General features: G+C 41.0%; 1 protein-coding gene across 1 annotated transcript in view; it reads left to right on the forward strand.

Annotated features, from left to right (window-relative positions):
• The first annotated feature begins 1,730 nt into the window (after positions 1 to 1,730).
• DIEXF (digestive organ expansion factor homolog (zebrafish)) overlaps positions 1,731 to 17,852 on the forward strand; it is a 24,551-nt gene continuing 8,429 nt past the window's right edge. Inside the window, exons 1-11 of the mRNA XM_011938174.1 lie at positions 1,731 to 1,933; positions 3,516 to 3,555; positions 4,201 to 4,441; positions 6,588 to 6,761; positions 8,497 to 8,585; positions 10,234 to 10,644; positions 12,375 to 12,594; positions 14,324 to 14,526; positions 15,755 to 15,937; positions 16,073 to 16,185; positions 16,931 to 17,176. Of these exons, the coding sequence (XP_011793564.1) occupies positions 1,827 to 1,933; positions 3,516 to 3,555; positions 4,201 to 4,441; positions 6,588 to 6,761; positions 8,497 to 8,585; positions 10,234 to 10,644; positions 12,375 to 12,594; positions 14,324 to 14,526; positions 15,755 to 15,937; positions 16,073 to 16,185; positions 16,931 to 17,176 (2,027 nt within the window). The 5' untranslated portion in view covers positions 1,731 to 1,826. The remainder of the gene's footprint in view (positions 1,934 to 3,515; positions 3,556 to 4,200; positions 4,442 to 6,587; positions 6,762 to 8,496; positions 8,586 to 10,233; positions 10,645 to 12,374; positions 12,595 to 14,323; positions 14,527 to 15,754; positions 15,938 to 16,072; positions 16,186 to 16,930; positions 17,177 to 17,852) is intronic.

Here is a 17,852-nt window from a genome sequence, read left to right on the forward strand (position 1 = left end):
TTATTGTTACAGCCAAGTTATACTGTGGTCAGCACCTTAAAATATGTGATGACATCTTGTAAACAGGCTTTTGTTGACCTAAGTGACTGTACCTTTTATCTTGAAATTAGATAGAAGACAAATGGCTATTTATGGGTTCCTTGGCTGTCCCAGCTGCTGGGCACCACCCACTCTGTTTGCATGTGTTCCTCATATTCTCTGGCCCTGTCCTCCCTTCCCCACCCCAGCCTCTCCGAATCTAATTAAGAATAGTAGATGGTCACCAGAACTGACAAGAATCACATTCTAATAGTTTTATTACAACTTCTATGGTGTGACATAGTATCAGGGAAAACCCAAATTTCCCACAGTAGCACTCCAATAGCAGAGCTGTTGGACGCTCGCTCCTGTTTTACCTTAAATATTCAAGTGAATTCTGTGGCTTACGATTTAAGCACTCTGTTTCTATAGAACATGGTATCATAAGTTACTATTAGGAAAAAGGTCTCACCATCTTTATCCTGTGGTCTCAAGCAGCCCGGCACACTTTGCAGATCCCTAGAATACTGAGTCTACTTTTATATTTTTGCTTTTTCCTGTTTATTTAGGTGTTATTTACATACATTAAAATTCACTCACTTTAACTGTACAGTTTAACTTTTCTTATTGTATACAAGGCATAACTACCAGCATGATCAAAATGTAAGATGGTTCCTTTACCTTCAAAAGCTTTTCCATCCCCTTTTGTCCGAGTTCAGTTATGAGACACTGGATTGGGTTTCACAGCCTTTTCTAGCATTGATTGGGGTGATTTCAGCAAAGTCGCTTTACCTCTCTAGCTGTGTTTCTGCTGCTGTTAAATGAGGAATGCTGAACAGATTTGTTTCCAGGGACTCTTCCAATACTTGCAGAGAACGCGAGAGTGGGGTGAGGGTGGGAATCACACACTTGGGGCCCCATGATTGATACTAATGGGTAAAAGCATGTGGTTGTATTAATTAAGGTTCTTCTTTCTTCTCTTGCTAGCGTGTTATTTCTTATTTCTTATTTCTTATTTATTTATTTATTTTTTGAGAAGGAGTCTCGCTCTTGTCGCCCAGGCTGGAGTGCAGTGGCGTGATCTCGATTCATTGCAACCTCCGCCTCGGGTTCAAGCAATTCTCCTGCCTCACCTCCTGAGTAGCTGGGATTACATGCACCCGCTACCACACCTGGCTAATTTTTGTACTTTTAGTAGAGATGGGGTTTCACCATGTTTGGACATGCCGGTCTCCAACTCCTGACCTCAGGTGATCCACTCGCCTCAGCCTCCCAAAGTGCTGAGATTATAGGCTTGAGCCACCGCGCCTGGCCGTTAGCGTGTTATCTTGTCTAAGCATCAGTTTCCTCATCTGCAACACCAGGCTTATTAACAAGACCTATCTGTACACTGTTGCGGTGATGAAGTGAGATGTTCATGCACCCTTAAATGTGGGTTGATATTTTTATTGCAGTATACTGTAAAGTCACTACATTCGGCTATCTCCGGTACTACACATTTACGCAGACTGATTTCCATAACCAAAACCAAAACACAAGCACAAATCTCATGTCCCCGACCCACGTTCTGGGGCTCTGAGAACATATGGGAATCAACGCCCGTGCTTTCAAAGAGCTGCAGTAGGGGGCAGAATCGGGAACCGGATGTTCTAAGCCTGTCGTACCAGCGCGACGTAAAGCGGATCTGCTTTATGGCATCCTGCTTTCGCCGTAAAGCGCCATCAGGGAGCCCACGTGCTTGTGTTGACTGGACAGCTTCCTGGTGAAAAACGCGACTCTTCCAAGTGGGCAAACTTGACGTTGTCGCTATGGGCAAACGCAGGAGCCAGAGCCAGAGCCAGCTACTCAGCACCCTAACTAAAAAGCAGAAGAAACATCTTCGAGATTTCGGCGAGGAGCATCCCTTCTATGACAGGTCTGAAGGGGCGTGACAGGGTTCCCCAGTCGTCGGGGTCGTATCCTCGGGTTTGGTCCTCTGGCCTCCCGGATAGTGCTGCTCCGGCCTTTTCCCACGCTTCCCTGGCTCCCGCCGTGCTCGGCCGGGGAGATTCTGGCGCCATCCCGCCGGGAGATGGAGTGCTTCACGGGCCTTTTTGTTGAGCCCGTAATTTCATGGTACGAGACACGCCCGTTGTGTGGGGGCGGATTTTTTTTGGTTGTTGTTTTTTGTTTTTTAAGACAGTGTTTCGCTTTGTCGCCCAGGCTGGCGTGCAGTGGCGCGATCACAGCTCACATGCGATCTCAGCTCACTGCAACCTCCGTCTCCCAGGCTTAAGCGATTCTCCTTCCTCAGCTTCCCGTGTAGCTGGGATTACAGGCTCCCGCCATCACACCCGATCAATTTTTTGTATTTTTAGTACAAATGGGGTTTCACCATGTTGGCCAGGGTGGTCTCGAACTATTGACCTCAGGTCATCTGCCCGCCTCGGCCTCCCAAAGTGCTGGGATTACAGGCATGAACCACCGCGCTTGGCCTGTTTTTATAATTATTTTTAACTTACATAAAATGATTGTACGTATTTGTGGGATACAGTGTGATATTTTGATACCAATACATGTACCCAATGTGTAATGATCAAATTTGGGTGATTAGCATATTCATCATCTCAAACATCATTTCTTTGCATTGGGAACATTGAAAATCCGCTCTTCTAGCCATTTGAAAATATACAATAAATTGTTATAGTCACATTATATGTTTTCTGTGTTTTTAAAGAATTTGTTGGGACATCATTGATCTGTGCAATTACAATAAGGAAATAAGTGTATTAGTAGTTGTGGTTTCTCTAGAAATGTCTAGGTGCAGTTATGATCTCAGTGCTCATCCCACTACTTTGGGCTGCTTTATTATCAGTTAGGGATATTCTTTTTTTTTTTTTTCCTTTTTATTTTGAGACAGGGTCTCACTTCGTTGCCCAGGCTGGAATCCAGTGCTGCAATCCTGGCTCACTGCAGCCACCACCTCCTGGGCTCAAGCAGCCCTCCTGCCTCAGCCTTCCCAGTAGCTGAGACTACAGGTGCACAGCATAACACCAGGCTAATTTTTCTTATTTTTTGTAGAGATGAGGTCTCAGTATGTTACCCAAGTTGGTCTCAAACTCCTGGGCTCAAGTGATTCTCCCACCTCGGCCTCCTAAAGTGCTGGGATTCCAGATATGAGCCACCACTCCCAGCTTAGAGGGACATTCTAATTAAGAAATTTGCTAGAAAAAGATGAACTCCGAGATCTTTTATTTAGCCAAGTTGTATCCTTCTTTTGGATGAGAACCATGTGTAACTCTAGTGTTTGTTATGTGACCTCGTTAAACTTTTCATTTGTCAGTTATTAACCATACTCTTGCAAGCCCTGCCCAAGTGCATGTGTAATTTTTGCATGACTGTATCTAAAATGTATTTATGATATTATATTCTGCCTTTTTCATTTAATGTCTCATTTGACCTTTTCCTAATTTCTACATACTAGTAGTTAGAGTATAACATTGCCTGTTTCTTTTTAGGGTTTCCAGAAAGGAAGCAAAACCACAGATTTGTCAACTGGTAATGCTTTATACCTTCTTCTTAATAGTTGGTTTTGGGTTGTTGCCACTAAGATTATATCTAATAATAAAGCTTGATTACATTTCTATTCCTTTTGATTTCAGATGCAAGCTATTATTTTGGCAATATTACTTAATTTTAAATGAAGATGTCTATAAAAATGCCATTGTGATGTCTAATACAGAAGCTACAGTTTGAAATTGTCCCAGGAGACTAGCCTATTAGGCCCTGTTACAGAGGCTTACCAGAGGGCTCTTAGTGAATCCTAAGAGGGAATATCTTTTTTGGTTAGCATAAAGGAATCACAAATACAGTGCAAAATGAACAAAGGGCCTATCGTATTAAAACAAACTAAAAAAGAAGAAAAACCTGTTTTCTTTTGTTGTTTTGTAATTGTCCTGTTGTTCTGTTAAACCTGTGGCCTGATGCCTGGGACATAAATCTCATAACCTGAAGTTTTATGTTTTAAAAGTGGGCAGTAGCAGTTTGGAGAATATGAAGAGCTTCTAGAATCATAGCTAGATTAGCAATTTTAAGTAAATTTGAATTTGGGCTTCATTGAATAGATGTTGGCTTGACGATAGTTTTAGGGTAACAATGAGAACAATATAGTGTTTGTTCTTAAAATTCTCCTTTTCTTTTTAGTCAGAGAGTTCAGATTCTTCAGATTCTGAAAGTGAATCAGAGGGTGAGCCAGAACAAGTTTCTGGCTACCACAAACTACTTGCTACATTAAAAAATGTTTCTGAGGAAGAAGAGGAGGATGAAGAGGAGGAAGAGGAAGAAGACAGTATTGTAGATGATGCAGAAATGAATGATGAAGGTGGTGGTAGCGATGTCAGTGTGGAAGAAGAGATGGCTGCAGAGTCTACTGAAAGTCCAGAGAGTAAGTGTCTTTAGTATAGGCTCGTCATCTTTGCCAGAACTATAGACAGTTCACCTCATGGGCATGGTACCTTGTATACTGTGTGAGTTGGATGAAAGGATGTGAATCCAAACCAGGGATTTAACCTTGTTGGGTTTGATTATATCTTTGAGAATCTGATGGAAACACAGAACCTTCTTAGCACAGCTATGCAGAAATAACATTTTTGCTTGTCATTTCAGGGACTACACCAGTACTAGTGAAAGACCTCCTAATACAGAGGAAGGAGAACACAGTTCTCTCTTTGTGACTGTCTAAATTTATTGAAGAGGTTACTGTTCTTCCCTTAGGGTGACCAAGTTTGATGGAAGTTTGACATAAAAACATATAAAAAATTTTCAGACAGTAGATTTGCGATTGCATGGAACAGCTAGATGTAAGGTGTTGAAGAGACACAGAGTGGTTGAACACTGCCAGCGTAAACTGGGGAAGGCTTCAGGGACTCTGTCTCCCTCAGACTTCAAGGTGACTTTTTTCTTCAACTTCAAAATCACCTTCAATGAGGTATCATTTACATACAGTAAAATGTATCCAATTTAAATATACAGTCTGATGGGTTTTGATAAAGGTATATATCCAAATCAAGATACAGAACATTTCCATTACCTCCAGAAATTTTTCTTGTCCTTTTGCAGTCAGTTCCCCACCCTTGGCATCAGGCAGCCTTCTGTCACTGTAGACATCACTGTAGATTAGTTTTGCCTGTTCTAGAAATTCATATAAATTGAATCATACAGTATGACTCCTTTTGTGTCTAGCTATTTTTGCTTCCCATGTTTTTCTAATTTATCTGTGTTGTGCATGTATTAGTTGCTTATTACTTTTAGTTCCTGGAATAGCATTCCATTGTCTGAATATATCTGGGTGACTTTTTACATCTCATTATTTTAATGCCTATTTTTCTTACAGCCTTATTTTTTTCTATACCTTCTGGTGTTATGTATCGTTCCAGGTATTTTAACTGATCAGTTTTACTGAGATAAAAATTCATTGACTTACACTTAGGAATTTGTTTTGTTTGTTTCTATTTTTCTTTGCTTTTTTAGATTTTTAAAATTGAAAATATTTTTTATCGTTATAAAAATAATATATATTTACTGTAAACATTTAAGACGGTAGTATAGTTACCCGCTATCCCTGCTACCCAGAGATAAACACCTTTAGCATTGTATATAACCTTTCTATATTTTTATGATTATATATGTGAGTACGTATGCATATTTATGTGTATCTGTATAATGGCCTTATACATTTCTGTAACTTCCTATATCTGTAACTGTGGATTCACATTAGCTTCTTAATTACATAGTATTCCATTGTAAAAGTGTGATTGTACCCCATTGATAGACCTTTTTTCCCCCAGTTATTTCTTATCATAATCAGCACTGCTTTGAACATCCTTTCATGTACATTTTAGTGCACTATGTCTAGTTATTATTTTAGAATAAGTTCCTAGAACTAGAACTGGGTATATTAATCAGAATTCTCCAGAGAAACAGAACCAATAGGTTATGTGTGTATATGAGAAAGAGATCTGGCTCACGCCTATAATCCCAGCACTTTGGGAGGGTGAGGCAGGCAGATCAATTGAGCTTAGGAGTTCGAGACCAGCCTGGCCAACATGGCGAAACCCCATCTCTACAGAAAAATACAAAAATTAGCCAGGAATGGTGGTGCAGGCCTGTAGTTCCATCTACTTGGGAGGCTGAGGTGGGACGATCACTTGAGCCCAGGAGTTGGAGGTTGCAGTGAGCCAAGATGATGCCACTGCACTCCAGCCCGGGTGACAGAGCCAGACCCTGTCTCAATATATAAATAAAAAATAAAATGCTCATCCAAAAACATCCTCGCAGAAACATCCAAAATAATGTTTGGCCAGAGATCTGGGCACTGTGTCCTAGCCAAATTGAGACATAAAACCCACCATCCCACATCATGCATTGATGATTAGGCTTAATTTTGAAATAGATGTTTTCTACGTGAATTTACCTAAATGTAAATAGTATCAGTGAACATTATTGTTGGTATAGCCTAAGGAAATAAATTTTGTCAACAGAAGTATAATTTGTGAGTAAATAATTTGATAAAATGTTTCTCAAAACTGCAGATGTACCTTTATCTGCTGACCCTGAGGGAAAAGAAGATGGGGAAGGGCCACCAGGCACATCACAAGCATCCCCCGAAGAGTTCACAGATGCAAAACATGAGTCACTGTTCAGCCTGGAAACCAATTTTCTGGAAGAGGAAAGTGGAGACAACTCTTCTTTGAAAGCATCTCAAGGTCATAGCACAGTGTGTGTTACTTGAATTCACCAGGTGCTTAGTGTGGAATTTGTGTACTAATACACATTGAATCTATTATTGGAACAAACAGCAATAAAAACAGTTTGGTGGCTATATCTAGAGCTGGGAAAAATACTTCTAAAAGGTATTTTGTGTTTTTCAAGGGTTACTCAGTGTTTAGGGATTGGAGGGGATGTTTAGGAGAACAAACAACTTAAGAATGGTAGTAGGGAAGGTCAGCTTCCCAGGCCTCACATTTTCATTATTGGGGGCAGGGGAAGATTTCTGATTTTCTCCCCAAGCAGGGAAAGAGAAAGAAAAAGAGGAAAAATACTTCCTCTACCCCTCACTTGCTGTTCTGTTTTGGAGCAGTAATTTTTCAGATTTGCAAGACCCCGGGGTGGCTAATCTGAGTGGTCTTGTATTACAGGGAGACCCTCAAAAGCCAAAAAGCCCTACCCTGTGTCTCCTGCCTCCCACAGACTCTAGACCACTCCTGTGACCAAATGGCAGTCATGTGGACAAGACGTGCCTATGGCAGGCTTTGATGGGTTCCTGCTGTCTCAAGTCCAGTTTCTCAGCCAGTGTCTAGGTGGGCAAGTCAGGTTGGTCTCGTTCTGCATCCTGATTGCCTTCATTGATCTCATTGCCATTCTTCAACCCAGCTTTACCTTTAATGAAACAGAAATTTTAATCCTTATTTGACTCATTTAGTTCTGTTGGTTATTTTGCAGGAGAAGTGACAGGTAGAATTTGGAGATTTTAATACAAACTTCCTTCTGAACGATTAAAACTTAGAAACTTTGGAGGAAACATTAGGAAGCTTGACTGTCCCATAATTTCTGTCATCGTTTTGCCCGTACAGATATATTAGCATCTAGAATTCTTATGTCCTGTTGTTCACTCTTAGATATTTAATACAAGATGCTTTTCGTTTGAAATTTTACTGTTTGGATGCTTGAATGGGTCATTTAACTTTGTTCTGTTTCTTGTGAGTGGGACTGGGAGAGAAGGTTGGGTGGCTAGCTCAGAATACTAAAGATTACTTGGAGTGCAGATGCTATCATGTGGATCATTTGTTCAATTCTGTGGAGTATTGATCATTTCTATGTGTCCCAATGCAAGATCAATCAGACATGGAACCTGTTCTTAGAGATCTTGCAGTCTACCAGATAAGACATGTATATATATATATATGTGTTGGAATGGGTGGGCTGGGCAGGGTGGGAGACTAGAGAAAGTGATGACTCACTCTGTAGGGAACAAGGGGAGCCAACGTTGTGACTAACACAGTAAGCCTGGGAAGTATTTATTGTGATTCAGTGGGTAACATTAAATTGATAACATTTGGATATGCAAAAATGAAGTGAAGGAGAGGCTGGAATTTTTAGTTGAAGGAAAGAAAAGCACGGAGGCAGAAGAATTTGAGGGCCATATAGTCCAGAAATGACACTGGAGATGCAGGTTGGAGGTATATCCTAAAGTGCTCTGAATTTTGGGCTGAGAAGTTTCTTCAAAGGTTTTCAAGCTGGGAAGTAATATAATTAGAGAAATGTTTTGGAAGATGAACCTTTCAGAAATTTTTAAGCTCTGGACTTGGCTAGAGGATGGGGAAAGTCAATGGAGAAAAGGACGAGTTAACACAATGAAGATCAACATGTCTTTCACAGGGGAAGACCAGAAAACCCCTCTATAGTTGCATAGGGTGCTGACATTTTTTATTTCTGAATTAGATCCATTTCTTCAACATGTGAACAAAGAACTGAAAGAAAAAGAAATTCAGGCTGTTGCCACAAATCCCAAAACCACCCACGAGCTTAAAGTAAGTGTTGCTTGGTCATCCTGGTCAGAAATAGAGAAAACTCTAAATAAAACAGTGGTCTTGGGTTTTAATAGCCTCCCAGAATGTATGATATACACCTGTGGTAGATGACTTGCTAGGGAAGCAGGGCATAGGAAGGCTAGAAGAGCCTAGTGGGGCACAGGCGTAACCAGAAAAAACACCAAGAAGCTGGAGTGTGGGTGCCAGATAATATAATGATGGGTAAGAGTGGATTTGGAGACCAACATCTTCAAGGAGCTGTCACATTTTGACCAAAGGCAAGTTAATGTGCTTTTTTGCTATTCACTATTTTAGTCTGCTAGAGGGGGATAATAATACCTATTTCAAAATAGAATAGTTTACCAATACATAGTGTTCAGCAAAACGGTGTTCATTAAAACAGTGGATACTACTATTGTTCATTTGTTTGAAATTATTGGAGGTAGGTCCACAAATAAATTACCCAGATATTGGGCAGTTTTTACTTCTTTGTTCCCACCACTGATACCATTCATCAGAGTTGGTCATCCTTTTTTAATTGAAATTTTTATTGAGGAAATAATTATAGATGTACATGCCATTGTAAGAAATCATATAAAGACATCTTGTACCCTTGGCCCAGTTTTCCTCAATGGTGAAATCTTGTAGAACTGTAGTATAATGTCACAGCCAGGAAACTGACATTGATACAATCTACTGGTCTTACTCAGATCTGGTTTTACTCCTGTTCAACTGCGTATGCCTGTGCCTGTATTTAGTTACATACAATTTTATCATGCGTAGGTTCCTGTATCTGCCCCTGCCATCAAGATGCAGAACATTTCCTGCAAAATATGGATCCTTGCTGCCCTTTTATAACCATATCTACCTCCCTCTGCACCCCACCCCACCCCGATTTCTAACCCCTGGTAACCACTAATCTGGTCTCCATTTCTATAATTTTGTCATTTAAAAAATGTTAAATGACTCATACAGCATGTAACCTTTTGAGATTGTTTTTTTTTTTTTTCACTCAGCATAATTCCCTGGAGATTAATCCAAGTTATTTCAGCTGTCAGTAATTTATTTCTTTTTATTGCTGAGATTGTCCTATTTTTAGATCAGCAATTTAGCTATAATGCAAAAATTCTTAAACTTGTATCCCACAAAATAGAAAATACTATTCCTTAGGATTTAAACAAAATGGACAGATTTCTTGTCATAGAACTTGTCAACACCTTTAGTATCTAATGTACATTGTGAATCTCCCTCAGAGGAATTAAGTTTTGTGATGTTTATCAAGGGTATTTGACCATGGAACCCCTTTGTTTCTAGAATGAATGTTGACTCTTCCCAGAATATATTCCACAGAACAGTGTGGTTCAACTGATAGGGTGAAGAGCTCAGATTTGAAGTCAGAAACCTTGGGGTCTAGCCCTCAGCTCCTTTTCTTCTGTGTAAACTTTGTCTGTATCATACAACCTCTGTATAAACCTCAGCGTTTCCTAAACTATAACATGAGCATCATGGTAACTACCTTGCAGGGCTGTTGTGAGGATTAAATGAGATGATCTATAAATCATGAAAAAATTTGCTAAATATAGTACTACGTGAATGTAATTTACTGTTATTCATTTCTAATTTGCCCCTTGATCTGTTTCTCCCCTAGTGGCCTATCCTGGGCCAGCTTGTCTTTTCCTCTAAGTTTCAGAAGTTGGAAACATTTAAACCCCCAAAGGGTATTGACTTAAAGTCACTTCATCTCCAGAAGCCTCTAGAATCCGCCTGGACTAAGACCAACAGCCAGTTCCTATCTGGTCCCCAAAAATCAAGCAGCCCATTCACCCCCCTCCAGAAAGAACTCTTCTTAATTATGAATTCTTACCGGGACCTGTTCTACCCAGAAAGCACTGCCCTGAAGAACGGGGAAGAGATCCGCCATGTGTATTGCCTGCATGTGATAAATCACGTCCTCAAAGCCAATGCCCAGGTGCTTGGCAACAATAGCAGACGCCGAAGCCAGAAGTTTGGAGTGGGTGATGATGATGACTTTAGAGACCAAGGGTTAACAAGGCCCAAGGTGAGTGTAGCAGGAAGGCTTTGCTCTCAAGAAGGAGGCTGCAAGGCACTGCCATAGAGCTGCCTAACACTTAGCAGGAACTTGGGTGTTTTAATAATTGACATAATGAATGAGCCCAAATGTGAGCATAGTAAGTAGGCCAGGTAGTGTCAGAGCAGCACTGCAGCAGTTTAGTGGGCTGTTTCTGACAGTGGATGTAGCTGGAAACTTGTGAGAAGGAGGCACTTCATGACACTTTCCTTAAAGATAAACCCAGAGTATATAAATAAAACTCCATTATAAATCTCTTCTTTGTGGTTGTCAGAGCTGGATGGGACCTTAATGAGCCTTTTGTCCAATCCCTCCATATTACAGGTGTGGACAGCCCCAAATTTGTAGAAGTTCGTAGAGGGCCTTGCTAAAGAGAACCAGGGAAAGAGTAGCAGAGATGAGACAAGAACCATGGATTCTCTTCACTAAGCCACATACATACGTCAACCTTTGAAAACAAAAATTTATATCTGCCACTGTAAAGTTTTTGCTGCTTAAAGTGATGAGTTTGTATTCGTAAGTCTAAGCTCTAGTGGATTTGAGGCTTTAACAGGAAATGGTTTTCAATTATGTCTACATTATTCATGATGTTATAGAACCAGGACTTGTCCCCCTGCCCTGAACTGCATCTGTCTGTATTGAAGAGCCTCATCTTTTTGTAATTTTCTCATTGAGTTTAATAGAATCCTAGAATTTTGATACTAATGTGGCTTTTAGAGATGTTTTAGTCAAACTCCCTTGTTTAATAGCGGGGGAAACCAAAGCCCTGATGCTTGCTTAGTGTCACCGCTAGAACAATAACCCGGTCCTCTTAAATCTTGGTCCGCCATTTCTGTACTGTATCAAGCTGAGTCCACTGCACTCCTTGGGGCTTGAACATCAGGGTTATAAGGTTATTTGTTTCCTTTTAGAATTACGTAGAAGAATAAGAGGCAGATTATCTATGAAGCATATTATAATTTAGTGAATTATGTGGTTTAACTGGGGTTATGCCCATTTTGTTGTTTACAATAGGAAATTAGAAATTAATCATTTATTAAGCATCTTCAGTTTTTATTCTCAACAGTAACTTTAAATGTTTTTGAATATGCTTAGAAAGCTGAGTCCTATTTTTCCCATTAATTGTGGTCATTTTTTTCTTAGAAATGCTTTATTGTCATTTCTGAAAGACTGTACTAGAGAATGCACTAAAAATGTAATGATGTGTTAATCCTTTTTCTTACCTGCTTTATTTCTTCTCTACTTGTTCCATTTATTTATTTGGCATGTATTTACTCACTGTGTCTTAAGGATAAAAATATTGCACTAAATGCTGTGGGAGACACAGAAATGGAGTAACACTTCTTTCCCTCAAAGAGCTCATGTGTTTATGTCCTTGAGTTTTTACTAGTAGACGTATCTGTTAGAGGCATTGGCTTATTGTAAAAGGTATTTCCAAATTCTGCTTGAGAAATGTCTCAAGCAGAGACACATGGATTCACCGGTCTAAAGTCCGCAGGTCATGGTGCTGGGGTTATGAAACATACTCAGTTTCTGGTGTTGAGCCATGCCCTGTGCAAAGGGGGTAACATAAGTATGTTTCCTGGCTGGGAGCCACTGCTCTACATGGAGCTTTTTAGCTCCACTTCCTCAGCAGGTTCACCTCAAGATCTGGTTCCTTCCTCTTGCCCCCACTAAGGCTGCTGTTGCTCTCTGCACAGGTACTGATAGTGGTGCCATTCCGGGAAGCTGCTTTGCGGGTGGTGCAGCTCTTCATCAGCCTCCTCGAGGGTGACAGCAAGAAGAAAATCATTGTGAGCAACAAAAAGAGGTTTCAGGGAGAATATGGATCAGATCCCGAGGAGAGACCACCCAACTTGAAGAGGCCTGAGGATTATGAAGCCGTGTTTGTGGGCAATATTGATGACCACTTCAGGATTGGTAATTCTTCCTTATCAACTTTGAGACCTAAAGTGTGAAGGTCTACATAGCTGGAGACCAGAAGCTGGAATTAGACATTTTCCCAGTGGATTACTCACTGCGTCTCTTAGCAGAACCAGTGTGCCTTTGAGACATGTTGTTTGCCTTGGGAGAGTCTTTTCTTGGCTAAGGGGGTGGACATTAGGCCAGTGGAGTGGGGAGGATCTCTGAGGCCACATATGAAAGGCACATGTACATAAATAACAGAAATTTATAACAAGTGTATAACAGAAGTGTGTAAGCACACCCATAGCTGGTAGCAGATAGATGCTACAAGGGGTGCTCTAGGATGTTAGAAGTGATGGGGCTGATGGGGTCATTCTGGGGAGGCTGAATAAACTGACTGTCTCTACATAAAGGTGGACTTTCTCCTGTCTGCTACATAGATGCCCACCCTGAATAATCTCCACACATGACTTCCACCCACATTTTCACATTTTTGCTTGTCTCTCATTCAGCTCCCATTGACTTTGGTTGGTTATACCTTTCTAGAGTACAGTTCTTGAGAAAATGTTCATTAGTTGCATATGCTCATTCACAAATACTTATTGAGTATCTACAGTGTGCCAGGCACTGTTAAGAAGCTGGGAATATACAAATAAATATAGAAATAAAAGTTATAGTTCCCACTGCTAAGGAAATCTAGCATACAACAGGGAGTAGGCAGTGCAGGATACATGTGCAGTGGTTGTTCTCGGAGCATTTAAAGCAAATCCCTTACCCAAAATGGGGGCAGGGTGGTTAGGGAAGATGTCGTGGTGGAGGTGTCATCTGTACTAGGTGGAAACCTGTGCAGGATTTAGCCAGTTTCAAAGGGAGGTGACTGAGTGGAAGAAAACATTTCAGACAGGAAACTGCCTGTTGCAGAGGCCTCAGGGTGACTAAGCTTGGAATGACCTGTGATTCATGACACAGGCTTCAGTATGGTGGAATGTAAAGCATAGGAGATGAGAGCCCATATTTTGTTTGGAACATATATAGCTGTCTAGCAAGCAGTTGGTATATTGTTCTGGAGCTCAGGAAAAAGATAAGGGCTGGAAATACACATTTGTGTGAAGGTGACGTTAAGGCCATGATCAGTAAGTCAGTTTACCCAAAGCTTTATGCAGCATGAGAGCACAGCTGACAAGTGAATCCACCAGTTTATGGAAGAAGAGTTCTTTGGATCTGGAAGGATAGACAAGGGCCAGGTCAGTGATAGAAGCAAAAGTGAGCGTTGAAGTCATGGAAACGATTAGCAAAGAAAAGAGCATTACAAGGCAACTGCTTGTACATTCTGTGCCATTTGTACATTCCTCATAAGAAGCTCTCAAAAATGTTCATCCTGTTGGTGACTGAGGACTGTGAGGACCTTAGCAAGAGTCATTTCTCTGGAGTCCTGAGGAATCAGAGGCCAGATTGCAGTGGAGTGAGAAGTGAAGGAGAGATTTGAAAGTAGAGACAATTCTCTGGAGCAGTTTGATAGTGATGGAAAGGAAGAGAAGGTAGAAACTAGAAGGGACTATAGATGCAAGGGAAAGATTTCTTTCGTTCTTATGTTTTAATAATTAAAGCAGTTGAGCACAGTTACATGCTAAGAGGAACATAAGAGATGTGGAAGCAATAGAAGTGGTGGACTGCTTTGAGAGGGTGGAAGGTAATGGCTTGGTAGTGACTAATGAATTGGTGTGTACTTGGCTGTTTTGTGTAGGAGTGGCAATACTTCAGAGAAGCATCCGACTCTATGCCCCGTTTTACTCCTCGGATATCCTCATTGCTTCCCCCCTGGGCTTGAGGACCATCATTGGTGGAGAAGGAGAGAAGAAGAGAGATTTTGACTTTCTGTCTTCTATTGAGCTTCTCATCATTGATCAAGCTGACATTTACCTGATGCAGAACTGGGAGCATGTCCTGGTAATGCTGGCCATTCACATTCAGTGGAACAGTATTCATATTTAGAGGGATAAGACACCCAGTGGTTTAAGTCCTAAAGAATTATTTAAGTCCAGATTAGAACTCTGTTTGGAAGCAAGGACACACTCCACATTTTCTAATTTGAAAAAGCCTTTTGTCCCCTTTTCTACCCACAGATTGTCCATAATTAAACTATCTAGAGTTTATAATTCCTGTCAGTTATTTTCAAATCTCCAGAAAAGATTTCTTTCCCTTAAAATTTCTTTCTGCTAACTTTAGGCTGGGTGGATGGGTGGATGGGATGGGTTGATGGATGGATAGGTCCTCATCAGGAACATCTTTACCTAACATAATCCCACATGTGGTTTTTTCTTACGCTCTTTTGTTTGGTCTTTAGTGAAGATGGGAAAACCCTGCTCAAGACTTTTGAAGGTGGGATCTTGTTTTGTAGAGAAATATAGGATGTCTTTATTTCCCGATGTAATTTGTACTGTAATTTTTTTCTCCTTCTCCACACACTCTGCAGTGTTACCAGTTTTAGGATTGAAAAACTGCTTTGGAACTATCCTTATTGAGGAACTATAGGTTTATTTTTCTAAGGCATATGGGAACTTACACCTTCTACAACCCCATGTCTTGAAGCTTGCAGGAAGTTTGGGACAAATGAAGGGTAGAACTTACTTCTAAAGTAGGAAATAAATTTATTGTACTCATTACCCTTCAATACATATTACAAGGTGAAAATATAATTAAAATGGAAAAGGCGTTTTGGCATAGTTGAGTTATATTCTTTGATTTGAGGAAAAGGCAGATATGGTGACACTGCAACTATTCCTAATGTTTTGAGAACGAGGTCACTGAGGGACAGCAACTCTGTTTCCCATGTCATTTCCCTTCTTGTCCAAGCCTGGGACTTAGGGACCCATAGAGAGACCAGTGTGGCATTTCAGAGGTTCATTTTAAAGGAACATTCCTGTGGGTACCATTTTGATCTTTCGTTAAAATTCCAGGAGATAGCCAGTTTTAGCTTATCTCCTCATTGGGCGTGTTTGGCTGACCATGGGCAAGTCACTCACCCATGTGAGCCTCAGTTTTCTTGTTATAATTTAGGAGATGATAGTACATGCTCCATGGGCTTAACTGAGTTGATAGACTTGGAAAATGTTTGGCAGTGTCCAACATGTAAATGCTCAATCAACACTAATGGTATTATTATTTCCACGCAAAGCATTTGATGAATCACATGAACCTGCTACCCCTGGACTCACATGGGGTAGACTTTTCTCGAGTGCGGATGTGGAGCCTCAATAATTGGTCCAAGTACTATCGCCAGACACTGCTATTTGGGGCCCTTCAGGATGCCCAGATCAACTCAGTGTTCAACAAGTACTGTGTCAACATGCAAGGCCAGGTGGGTTCTTACCTTGTTTCCTCAGTGTCTTCATGAGCACTGTTTATTGTTTGGGTCCTGAAGTAGAAGGAGGGGATAGCATCTGGTCAAGAAGGGGATGGCTGTCTACCTAACGCTCTCACTGACTACTGGCAGGTGGCCGTGAGGAATGTCCCAATGACAGGCTCTATCAGTCATGTCCTGGTGCAGCTCCCACATGTCTTCCAGAGGATGGAAGCTGAAAACCTAGCTTCAGTGATTGATGCCAGGTAACCCACTGCTCCCAGCAGGCCCCTGGGGACCACATAGAGAGATTTGACTTGGGTGTACAAACCTAGAATTGGATTCCATTTTGCTTTTATTGATTACTGTTTACCAAATCAGATGAGATAATTTAATTTAATTCTATCATTTGTCAGAGGAGGAAACTGAAGCCCATAGAGAAATAGTGACTTGGCCTAGGTCTCCTAACTAGTTAGTAGCGGGGTTATTGCTGTAAATCAGGACTCTTTCACTCTTGACAGTGCCATTTTAAAATTATACAGCTTTATGCTACAAGGTGTCTCATGTCAGCAAGTTAATTGTAAGCCCCTCAGGGAAAGAACTATTTTTCTAATTGTATAGAAAATTTCCCCCTTTTGCTTCATTGTGTTTAGCTAGGGGACCCCAAGGAAGCTTAGTCGGGCTTAGTATATGGTAGATGTTCAGTGATTATTTGTTGACTGAGTGACTGACTACTGACTGAATAGTGTGGTGTGTACTTCCTAGAATAATTCTCTGGGATATAATGGTATTACATCTGTTTTTTACAGTGAATAGTGTTGACACTTACTTTTTTAGTGTGCTTATCAAGTTTTATCCTTACATAATCTGTTTGAGAGGAGGGAAATCATATTGGCCTCTGGGGAGGTAATCTTTTAACACGAGATTGTGATTTGCCCAGGGTCACACAGTTAAGAGACACCATAAGCTTAGCTCTAGACATTAACTTTGCCCTTTGCCATTCCAAATCAGGTTTAACTTTTTTGTGAACAAGATTTTGCCGCAATATCGTGATGCAGTCATGTCTCACACGCTCGTCTATATCCCCTCCTACTTTGACTTCGTGCGTCTTCGAAATTACTTCAAGAAGGAGGAACTGAATTTTACTCACATCTGCGAGTACACGCAGAAGTCCGGTGTCTCCAGGGCCAGACACTTCTTCCTTCAAGGAGAGAAACAGTTTCTACTTTTCACAGAGCGCTTCCATTTCTACAAAAGGTAAAGTGGTGCCAGGTTTCAAGCCTCCTCTCTGCAGGGGACATGCAGGACAAATCATGGCCTGCTCTGAATGCATGGCAGGCTTCATGGTGTTATAAGATCATCCCTCACTCTCCCACTCTTACAAAGTAGCCAGAGAGTTTTTGGTCTGGACAGACTCTTCTTTGTTGGTTAGTTGGTTTTTTCCCAAAATGGGCATTGCTGAAGAAGGACGTAGAAACCAAAGCATACCCTGTGTATAACCCTGGAGTGAAGCTGTGGTTGTACACTGCAGGAAGAACATTACAGGACAGCTCAGATGAATACAAGGAAGGAGAGGGACCTTACCTGTATTCACTTGAGTTTTCCCTGTCTAGACTTTTTCCCTCTGTCTTCCCCCAATGCACAGACAAGCATTGAGAGCTGTGTTTTCTGGGGAGATGGAGGCTGAGTACAATGTCAGTTTCCAGACACTTGCAGTGCTCCGGAGGTATGCACAGATACTCCCTACCAAGGAGAACTAGGACCATGAGCTCCTTGACATTTGCAGGAGGTGAAAGGGTAAGGGCTTCAAGTTGAATGTTGAAGGATTTCAGTGTTTGCTTAGCTTTCCTACTAGATGACTTTGATAAAATAAGTTGATTGGCCTTTTTGTTATTTTTTTAAAAACTCAGGCCAGGTGCGGTGGCTCACGCCT

This window comes from Colobus angolensis, unplaced genomic scaffold, assembly GCF_000951035.1.
Source record: "Colobus angolensis palliatus isolate OR3802 unplaced genomic scaffold, Cang.pa_1.0 Scaffold100, whole genome shotgun sequence".
NCBI lineage: Eukaryota > Metazoa > Chordata > Mammalia > Primates > Cercopithecidae > Colobus > Colobus angolensis.